The 11,417-nt window shown below is 35.6% G+C and overlaps 1 protein-coding gene across 3 annotated transcripts; it reads right to left on the reverse strand.

The window, feature by feature from the left end:
* Nucleotides 1–7,196: 7,196 nt before the first annotated feature.
* On the reverse strand, nt 7,197–11,163 carry LOC114172214. 3 transcript variants are annotated; one of them, XR_003601951.1, is made up of 6 exons: nt 11,111–11,163; nt 9,133–9,212; nt 8,070–8,181; nt 7,631–7,712; nt 7,451–7,549; nt 7,197–7,368 (listed from the first exon to the last, which is right to left on the reverse strand). XR_003601951.1 is itself a non-coding variant. In XM_028056811.1 (4 exons), exons 1-4 carry the CDS (start codon nt 7,877–7,879, stop codon nt 7,273–7,275), a joined length of 354 nt encoding a protein of 117 aa, XP_027912612.1. In that variant the 5' UTR covers nt 7,880–7,944; the 3' UTR covers nt 7,197–7,272. The 3 variants fall into 3 exon arrangements, 1 of the variants encoding a protein (XP_027912612.1); XR_003601952.1 differs by having other exon boundaries at nt 7,631–7,715; XM_028056811.1 differs by lacking the exons at nt 8,070–8,181; nt 9,133–9,212; nt 11,111–11,163 and adding an exon at nt 7,803–7,944.
* Nucleotides 11,164–11,417: the final 254 nt, after the last annotated feature.

Consider the following 11,417-nt stretch of genomic DNA (forward strand, 5'->3'; position numbering starts at 1 on the left):
TTTTGATATCATGGAACTTTGTGGTGTAATTTTCTTCTTTTAGTTTCTGTTCATTTGCTTTGGAATGGGAAAATGTATTACTGCAATTCCATTCCTTAGTTATTTGTAATAGCTTTTTACTTCACTTAGGAAAACTTTTCGTCTAGTTTATGTTTTCTTGTTTTTTTTATGTTTTCTTGTTCTTTATGTTTTCCATGTCCAGGTTATGTGTGTGTTATGCATGTTGAAATTTATGTTTTACGTCTCTATGATATCTAGGTGCAATGTGTTTAACACCTAGTTGACCTTGTTTTGGTCTTTAAGTTTTCACTCTCTTCACACACTTTGTCAATTGTTTATTACAACCTGTTTTGCTTTGAATTTTTCTTGAGAAATTTTGTGAAAGAAATTTAGAGATCTCTGGCTAGGAAAGGCTTGGTTCCTAAGCTTGTCCATGTGACTCACCTCCCATTCCTGGGAGTATCTCTAGAAATCTTTTCCATTATTTTCTCTTTAGAAATTCCTAAAGTTTCTTTGTGAAAATTTGTTTGATAAGTGTGTTTGGCAAGATGAGTTTTCATTCGTACAGTCCATTGCATTTAGGTAGTCATTGTAAGGATAAATTGCATCATACACATGAGAGTACATTCCCTTTCTTTGGTGAGGACATAAGTGCATTATCATACATATCTTGGGAGAGGGAAATAAATGATTTGGTGCATTCATTCCATCTTAGACATAGTAAATACTATTTTCTTACTTTGTGCATTTCTAGTTTTGTAGTACATGCAAGAGAGTGGTGGGATTATAGGCAGTCTAGAGTGGAAAAAGGAAGAAAATCTCCCATTCAAAATTGGAGTGAGTTGAGAGCATGCATGAGAAGAACATTTATACCACCTTCCTTTGATTTTGATCGTGAGATAGAGAAAAAAAAGATTGAGATAGAAAAGAGGAAGGAGGAAAAACTCAAAATACTTCTAAGAGAAATGAGGGAGTTAGAAGAAAAAGAAAGATTAAGAATTCAAAGAAGAGAGCAGAAAGAAAGAGAGAAATTTGAACAAGAATTGAGAGAAGAAGAGGAACAACAAAGAAAAGAGAAGGAGGAAAAAGAAAGAAAAGAGAAGGAGGAAAAAGAGAGAAAAGAGAAGGAAGAAAAAGAGAAAGTAAGACAAGAGAAAAAGTTTAAAAGAAAAGAGAAAGAGATTGAGAGAAAAGAAATCATGGTTAGAGAAGTAGAGATACAACATCCTACAGTTTCTTGCATAAAGAAGGGAGTAATACAATTCTTAAACTCTATTTGTCATTAATTCTTTTGTCTTAGTTCTCCCTAAAATTGTTTTTCCACCTTCACCAATCATTCCATATTCCTCAAAAGATTTGCAAAAATTAATTTAGAGTTACCTTTTAAGTTACAATTAAGTCAATCGGAAAATCACTATTTTTATGAAATGGGCTTCATTGAAAATGTTTTTAAACAGAAAAGCCCATCTTCATGTATCTTCACAAAATATACTCTGCATGGCATACAAAATTTTAATTAAATCTTATTTGATGACTACTGTAGATATATTTTTGATCCAGGAGGAATCTAGCTTTTAATGTTGTGGGCCTTAATCAACCTTCTAGATCTGAGGACAGATCCTCTTCAAGAGGGAGGGGATGATGAATATAACCCTAAGGCCTCATGGCTTGGGCCATTGGCTAGGCTCATTTTTTTAAATTTCTTTTATTTTTTTAGATAAATAATTGTTTTGGGGCCTTACACCTTTATTGGGCCATTCTTGTGATATCTTTAATTGTCTTCTTGTGTCAGGAATATTTCAAAACCAACATCGTTGATATGGAAGAGCATACGGACTTTCATTTGTCAACGTATTGGGCCAAGAAGCCCTATTTCTTCACGTTACCACCATCTATTATGCGTCACCTAGCATGGGATGAAGAAAGGGGAGCTGCTGGGTCTGATACTAGAACATGAAGCAAGCAAGTGGGCTTCAACTCAAATCAGCCCATTTCCACCAATACACGGCAATGCATCTCCACATGGACTGAGATGCCGCTTCAAGCAACCCATTAACTTTCAGAAATCACGCCTCACACGAGAGTTGTTGCTAGGGTTTCTTCCATTTGAACACAGCTCCAGCCCACACCTTTTCTTTGCTGCACAGCGCTAGCTAACCCTAACACCTCCTCACGCGTCTCAAGAAACAATCCGCTAGGGAAGCTCCTGCGTTCCTCACGTATAGCCAAACCATCCCACGCGTTGCCAATCCTCTCCTTTTTCACGACTCTGTTTGGGTTCGCTACGTCACGCATTCCTGCCTCCCTTACCTTTAGCTATGTTGTAATCACATTTTCCCTCTTTTCTATAGGGTTAGGCCTTTGTGCCGTTAGAACAATATTCATCTTTCACGGCTGCCCTACTCTCTATAAAAGAGCAAGCCATTTGTTTGTAATTCTTCACCTTTGATGAATATAGTGTGGTTTTTACCTCTCTTCAGAGCTCACCTTTCCTAGTAGAGGGTTTACCTCCTAGGGTTCCGAAAATAGTGAGAGTTTGAGTAAGAGTTCCCCACTGGAACTCAACCGAGTCTTTCGCTGCATCTTTGGGTCGATTTCCACCGAATAAATTGTCGTCTAGAGGCCGCTCAAGTGATTCACCATTTATTGGAGTAAGATTCCACCGAATTTGCGTGATGACGGCCTCATCAACCATTCATGCTTATTTCTATGTTAAACTCTAGTTTTTAGTTGACCTTTTCGCTAAAACTCAACTTCTATTGGCATTCATACTTTCACTATTAGTTAAAGCCTAGCTTGTGTTGGTCTATACAATTTTACTTGCATTTAAAGTCCAGCATCCAACTGGCATCAGCTTTAAAAGTCTCGCATCTAACTGACACTTGCATTTAAAGTCCAGCATTTGACTAGCACTTGCATTTAAAGTCCAGCATCCGACTGGCACCAGCTTTAAAAGTCCAGCATCCTACTAGCACCTACATTAAAAGCCCAGCATCCGACTGGCACCAACATGTTTATTTTTGTGCTAAAGTCCAGTATCCGACTAGCACCCACTATGAAAGCCCAACAACCGACTAACACCAGCATGTTTATTTTCTGCTAAAGTCCAACATCCGACTGGCACCCACTATGAAAGCCTAACATCCGACTGGCACCAATATGTTTATTTTCTACTAAAGTCCAGCATCCGACTAGCATCTGCATTAAAGTGAAGCATCAGACTGGCATCTGCAAGTCCAGCCTCCGACTGGCACCCGCTCTGAAAGCCCAGCATCCGACTAGCGCCTACATGTTTATTTTCTACTATATTCCAGCATCCGAGTGGCACCAACATGTTTACTTTCTACTAAAGTCTAGCATTTGACTAGCATCTGCATTAAAGTCCAGCATCCGATTGGCACCAACATGTTTATTTTCTGTTAAAGTCCAGCATCCCACTGGCATCTACATTAAAGTCCAGCATCCCACTGACACCTACATTGAAAGCCTAGCATTCGACTGGCACCAACATGTTTATTTTCTACTGAAGTACAACATCCGACTGACACCTACACTGAAAGCCCAACATCCGACGGGCACCAACATGTTTATTTTCTGCTAAAGGCTACCACCTGACTGGCACCTACATTGAAAGCCCAGCATCCGACTGACACCAACATGTTTATTTTCTGCTGAAGTCCAGCATCCGACTAGCACCCACTATGAAAGCCCAATATCCGACTAGCACCAATATGTTTATTTTCTGCTAAAGTCCAGCATCCGACTGGCATCTGCATTAAAGTGCAGCATCAGACTGGCATCTGCAAGTCCAGCCTCCGACTGGCACCCCCTCTGAAAGCCCAGTATCCGGTTGTCACCAACATGTTTATTTTCTGCTATATTCCAGCATCCAACTGGCACCTACATTAAAAGTCCAGCATCCGACTGGCACCAACATGTTTAGTTTATGCTAAATTCTAGCATCTAACTGGCATCTGCATTAAAGTCTAGCATCCGACTGGCACCAACATGTTTATTTTCTGCTAAAGTCCAGCATCCGACTAGCATCTGCATTAAAGTCCAGCATCCGACTAGCACCTACATTGAAAGCCTAGCATCCGACTGGCACCAACATGTTTATTTTCTACTAAAGTCCAACATCTGACTGACACCTACATTGAAAGCCCAGCATCCGACTGGCACCAACATGTTTATTTTCTGCTAAAGTCCAACATCCGACTGGCACTTACATTGAAAGCCCAACATCCGACTAGCATCAACATGTTTATTTTTTGCTAAATTCCAGCATCCGACTAGTACCTACATTAAAAGCCCAGCATCCGACTAGCACCAACATGTTTATTTTTCTGCTAAAGTCCAACATTCGACTAGCACCCACTAGGAAAGCCCAGCATTCAACTGGCACCAACATGTTTATTTTCTGCTAAAGTCCAGCATCCGACTAGAATCTGCCTGAAAGCCTAGCATCCGAATGGCACCAATATGTTTATTTTCTACTAAAGTGCAACATCCGACTTGCATCTGCATGAAAGCTCCACATCCAACTGGTATCAGATTTAAAAGTCCAGCATCTGACTAACTTTTTACACTTTCTCTCTCTCTCTCTCTCTCTCTCTCTCTCTTACATCATAAGTTAAGGTTTCCACACTTTGTTTAGGTTGTTACACTTAGCTTTCCTATTTTCCATTAACTTGTAATATTCATCCACACACATGGACCCTTGTTAAAGCCTTTGGAGCTTCAAAAGAGTCTCCCTCCTATAGTAGGAAGGAACAAATCTAGCACGCATCAAATTTTTAAGGTCCCTCCAAGAAGTCGCGAGTGACTCTTGGTTAATATTGTCCATACATAATTCATGCCACCAAGTCATGGCATAATCCTCAAACTCTAAAACTACCAAATCTACTTGCTTTTGATGACTAACTACATGAATGGTAAAAATTTGGTCCACTTTTTGTTCCCACTCCATGTAGATGTTTGGGTCATTTTCTCCTTTGAACTTAGGAATCTTGGAGTTTGCTTCTCTTGTGATGGTTTGCGCCTAGAATGCCCTCTTTTCCTAGCCTCTCTTTCTTGCTCCTTAGCTTCAAGCCTTTGAATGTACTCTTGGATTCTTAGGTCACTTTGCTCATTGTCCTTTCTCAATTGTTCAAAGGCCTCCTTCCTAGACAACTCCAAATCCCGAAGCAATCTCATCAATGTATTGTTTTTGTTTGGTGTAGGTGCATTTGATGAACTTGCCATGATTCCTAAAACAAAAACACTCAAATCCGAGACAAAATAAATGGATTAGGGGTTAGACAACATGAAAATCGAGACCAAATCCAACCCAAAATGCAACCCATGTGTTTAGATCACACTCCCAAAGTAACAAGGCAAGGCTAGCACTCAAAATCCACCAAAGGAGTGAAGCAAACACTTTTAAAAACTTGTTCAAAACCTTTCAAATGCAAGACAAGTGATTTGGCGACAACATCCCAAGAGTTTCAAGAAAAGAAAACTACTATGACACAACAAAGAACACCTAGTGACAAGAAAGAAAAGCACAAAAACAAGAAAGTTTAACTTCTAAGGAAATTTTGTTTTAAAGACAAAACTTGAACAAGACTAAAGCAATGAAAAACACTTTTAAAGACTCTATGGAAAGCATTTGAACAAGCCAAGATTATACCTCAAATTATGCATACACCAAGAAAGATCATAACCAAGTCAAAGAATGAAACTAATTTGCCAATATCACCCCTTTCTCAAGCATGAAAACTAGTAGCATAACACTTAGTGACAAACACACTTTGAGTTCACCAATGAGCAAGTTTGCTCTCGGTTTTTGACAAATTTTGGTGTAAAAATTTTCTTCTTTTCACAACTAGCTTCATAAAATGGTGAGAAAGAGTTTTAGGTGGCTTGGACACTTAGTTCCTCATGTTTTAGGCCAAATCCAATTTCATGGAGCAGACATCAAGCAAGACATAAAGTGAAAGCAAGATTCAAATACTTGGAAAAACAAGAATAAGAAAACTTCAAGTTAACATATGACATGACTCAAGCAAAAGTTAGAAACATTTAAAGACTCAACATGACATACACAAAGACACAAACATGTAGCTATCATGCATTTAAACTCATGCATTTGAGGCTCAAAGACTAAGCATCCAAACACATGTTATCCAACCACGTTTAGGAGCTTAAAGAGGTGCAAAAACCGTAGCCAAACTGCCACAACAAAACCTGAAAAAGATGATTCACGTATTCTTGGCAGATCTGACCTTTTCTCACTAATTTGATCATAACTTTCTCCACAGAACTCCAAATGCGTTGGTTCTTTTTTTCCTGGAAACTAGACTCAAAGAGCTTTCTTTTGACACCCAAAACATAATTGTTGGACCGCTGAGCTGGTGCAGTTTAATGTTTTAAAACGTCAAGTTTTCTGCCAGCACTATTTTTGTGTGTCATGGAAGTGGATTTGAACCATACCAAGATAGCTACAACAAGACAAGCTTAGCACTTGAAAAACAACATATTCAAGATAACCTAGGCTCTAGATACCAAATGATGAAGGATTATGTTGTTTCACTACGCCAAATTTGACAATAGACAGCGTTTTTTTCTTAATAGATAGTGCTTTTTAGACGCTATCTATTGGAGCGGTATCTATTAATAGACAGCGCTTGTAAAAAAGCGCTGTCTAATGACACTTGATAAATAGCGCTTGTCTAAACAAGTGTTATCTATGTATTTTTTAATAGATAGCGCTTTCTTTAGAAAATGTTGTCCATCAAAGCTCTCACAGACAACACTTGACTCAACAAGCGCTGTCTATGAGAGCAATTTTTCATCAATAGGTACCACTTTTTCAATGCATTAGTAGATAGCGCTTGTTCAAACAAACATTGTCTATTTTTCATTAATGGATAACACTTTTTCAATTAATCAATAGATAATTTTTTTTTAAAACAAGCGATGTGTATTGGTTTGATTATTTTTTATTATAATTTATTTAATTTGTTCATTTTATTGTTTGACTCACATGCCTGTATAAAGAGTTCGAACTTGAAATCAAGGAAAACTGAAATGAAAGGGCTTTTAAATTCTTACATAGTTAAACAAAAAACTTAATGATGTTTATAAATTTTTTAAAAAATATAATATTACATGAAAGAAATTAGAAAAAAAACTAAGATTTACAATACTCATCCATCATGTTCCATTTTTGCTAGACTGTGGGGCCAAAACACTTTAGGCAAAACATTGTTCCTAACCTTCCCTACTAACCTATAAAGATTTACTAATGAGATAAAAACACCAATCTTCCCTGACTTCAATGATTTGATTGTCCGAATATTGTTGACATCTGCAACTAGGAAAATACTACAACAAAGAAAAATAAAATAAAATTAGTCAATCAAAATCCTACTACAAATGAATAATACATACAATTAAAATAACTTACATCTATTGGAATTGTCCCTCCTTCACAATATGTGACAATTTCCTTCATATATCGACAAATGTAATACCCACAATCATGGCCGTTTGATTGTTTTGGACACTAGAAAACATCAATACAATTAGTATTAACCTTCAAATAAAACAACAACATTTGATCTTCAAATAAACAATTGAAATCTACCTTAATCGGTGTCCATTTGATATTGCTTAACTTAGACTTTGAAACCATAGACCCTCTTTGAGCTCGGTAGGTTTGTTTAACCCTTCTTAATAATAAAAATGAAGCATATAAGTAAAACAAAATATACAAAAAGTATACATATATGTGTGAATCACATTAAGAAGATTCTTACATGTCAAACAACTTCTTCAAATCTTGCCTTATATTAATGTCTTTTGCCAATGGGTCAAGATAATAAATTATCTCCATTTTAAGATTGATTCCGAGCAAGACCCAATGTTGGTTAAAATTGGAAATCAATCAACAAAATTAGATTTTGTGCATCTAACTTTGAAAATAATACATTATTGATAAAGTTAGGGAAAAAAAAGTATTACCCTGTATTGATAGGAGCAAGAACAAACTTATTAATCACTCCATTGTCAAGAAATATACTTACTATTTTTTGCATTCTCTCTTTCATTGGTAGTTCATGTGTTGTTATTTGGGGTGATAAAAAGAAGAACCCCTTATGATTTGCCTTACGTGTAGTGTCTTGCTTTCATTGTTTTCTGCAGAAAATAACAATAATTGTTACAGACACCAAGAATAGGTAAGCTGACAGAAATATTAAACATTTTAAATATAAAAAATAAGGTTGCAACAAAAAAAACTTTGAAACACTAATAGGTCCATAAACAAACTAGTAGCACAAAACTTAACAGGTAATTTAAGTAATATTTGCAAAGAGTAACGGAAGTTAAGTGAAAGTTAACATGGATCTTCTCTTTTGGTATTATATAACAAGACCATAAAATATATTTTATTAATTATATTGTTTACAACAAACTTTTTTGAAGACACGAACTAAACTCTTTTATAGCTCATATACTTGCAACTTTTTTCTCATTTTATCCTTACCATTTAAATGTATTACCCATTGTACCATCTTTTTAATGATTTTTATGCTGCACTCTAACTATTTTATTAAACAAGCTATTCGATCTTAAAAAAATAAAATTCATAAAAAATATAAAACTAAATTACCTTAATTGTTTTTTCTATGAAACAGAGTATAATTTATACATAAATCATAAATAAGTAATTTTATATCGTTTTCCATATATCACCTACTTCAACGAATTTTACCAATCCTTTTAATAAAAAATTAAAATTAAATTGTTTTTTCTACCAAACAAAGTAGAATTTATAGAAAAAACAAAATAAGTCTTTTTATGTCATTTTACATATATCACCTACTTCAACTAATTTCACCAAATACTTCAAATTTAATCAGAGCTAGCTCAACTTTTACCTTGCAGTTGATTAGATTATCACCTATTTTTGTTAAACTAAGAGTGGAAAAGTGGCTTTTGGGAACCAAAATTATTCCTGAGTTTAAAGCTATGCAATAACTATTTCTTACATCGAATCTTATTGGCCAAGGATTTCTGGCTTTCTGCAGTATACGGAAAATGAGGGAACAAGAATGAGAACAAATGGAATAGGGGGTGACATCTTACTGAATTGATTTTCAAATTGCCTTGAATTCCACTCCCGGTGCACATATTGATATTGCTTTATCCAAGCATTCTTTAGTTATCTGTATTAACACACAAGCATTTCCAAAATCATGACGAGAACAATATCTCAATTCTCAAGATAAAAATAAAAACCTTCACAAAGTCAAAGCCACATATGAGACTTCAGAATAGTACTCAACTAGAAGCATATCAAAATACGTTGAAAAAAAGTATAAACAAAATTCATAATAGTAGACAAGCGGTCAGATAAATAATATTATGGGGAAAAACCACTCATAAGAATAAATAAGTGCCATGTCATTAAGTGGATAATATGAAAGATAAAGACTATTTGACTTAATAGAGTATATTCTACTGTATAATATGCATCTTGAATAATATGAAAAATTTAATACCATGGGATATTCTAACATACAGCCTTACATCTTGGCACCTATGGTTACTGCTCTGCTATGGTAACACATGCGAGTTCTAAAACAAAACATTATTTCCCAACTATCTATGCCTAATGAATTGGGTCACTTCACAGTCAGTCCTTTATTTTTCAAAATGAACACCAAAGCAGAAAACAACCAATTCAGAATTAAAAATTGAAATTCCAATTTCCTACCTAATCCAACAACAACAGAATTGAAACAAGAAAGCTTCAGCCATTAATAGCAAATAGTAAATACACTAGTGTAACTTTTTTTAATCTTGGTAGGAAAGAATACATAAATTCTACTTAAAAAAATATAGGAACAAAGAAACAATGACAGAAGTACATTACATTGAGAATTAGATTGCAATAATAAAGTGCAGAATTACAAAGAGTTTGTGCCAGTATGAAGAACAAAAGCAACAAATCACAGCCATTGATGCCATGAAAACAAATCGGTACCTGAACTAGTATAAGAAAGTGGAAGTATATGAAACATTCTTAAGTTTTGTTATAGCAAAATAAAACAAACATAATTAGCCAGTAGATAAAACAATATACAAAGTTCTTTCCAATATGCTAAACATATAAAACTTGTATAAATCATGCACATAGTTCTTTCTTGGCTGTTTTCGTTGAATATTGTTTTCTTTGACAGATCACGGAAGGAAACATGTCTGATCCAAGTGGGAGGAAGGGTGCAAATATTTTACTTAATCATGACTTTTTTAGAGGGCTGGACTTTTGGCATCTCAATTCCCGCACTGGCTATGTAATTTTAGCTAAATCAGATGCTCAAGGAGGAATTCCGAGGGAGTTGGGTGCTAATTATGTTGTTTATCATTGACAGAAAGCAATGTTAGCAAGGCCTTGAGAAAGACATCACAAACAAAATTTCCACTGGTTACACTTACACAGTTTTGGCTTGTGTGGGAGTATCCAATCTTTCTTAAGGACCTAGTGATGTTCTAGCTACTTTGAAACTCGAATATCATGATTCAGCTACTAGTTACTTGTTCATTGGAAGGTATGAATTTTTGTGATTTCATTGTATTAAAGAAATTCTGGAAAACTCCCTTATATTACCATGATTTTTCTGCAGAACTTCTATTAATAAGGATAGTAAGGAGAAGTTGGAAGGGAAATTCTCATTGTCAATTATGCCTAATCGTGTTATTCCAACTCTGCTTTAGTTTTTAACTTTCCAACATGTTATTGTTTGTCTTTCAAAATTGATGGAAGTTTAAGCAACCAAATACAAATGGATTCTAAGTTCAAACACAAATTATAGAAGAAACTACGAAAAATCACTATTCACTCAATAAAATTAGTGTTTCACTAAAAGTTTCCCTTGTCCCCCTGTCATTGCCAAACACGAGTCCCACTTTTTTTGCCCTAAATTACAACAATTTGAAATCCATGTTTTTCTTTCAACAATAGAGCATATATATTCACATTGATGGCAAAGATAGATAAAAACAATACAAAGAATGAACAAAGATACAAAGAATCGGAGGAGAAAGGAAGAGAATTTGGTACTCAAAGAAGGACCGTCGTGTAGTGGTTGCTAGTTCGCCATTGTTGGCCCGCTGCCGTAAGATACGAGAACTGGTTCGTCGCTGCAAAAATTGATCGAGAAGAAGAACGAATTTCACAAACCCTTAATTGATAGTGCCCAATTGAAATATCGATGATGTTGTTGTGCTTGGAGGATGCGAATGTTGTTGTTATAGTGGTTGGAGACGTAGGTGCTTCTGCTGTGGTTGGAGACGTAGATGCTTCTACTTGGTGGGAGACGAGGCTTTCGCGTAAGGGTTACAGATGAAAAGAAAACATGAATGCAAAA

The sequence above is a fragment of the Vigna unguiculata genome, unplaced genomic scaffold (genome assembly GCF_004118075.2).
Source record: "Vigna unguiculata cultivar IT97K-499-35 unplaced genomic scaffold, ASM411807v1 contig_5, whole genome shotgun sequence".
Taxonomy (NCBI): domain Eukaryota; kingdom Viridiplantae; phylum Streptophyta; class Magnoliopsida; order Fabales; family Fabaceae; genus Vigna; species Vigna unguiculata.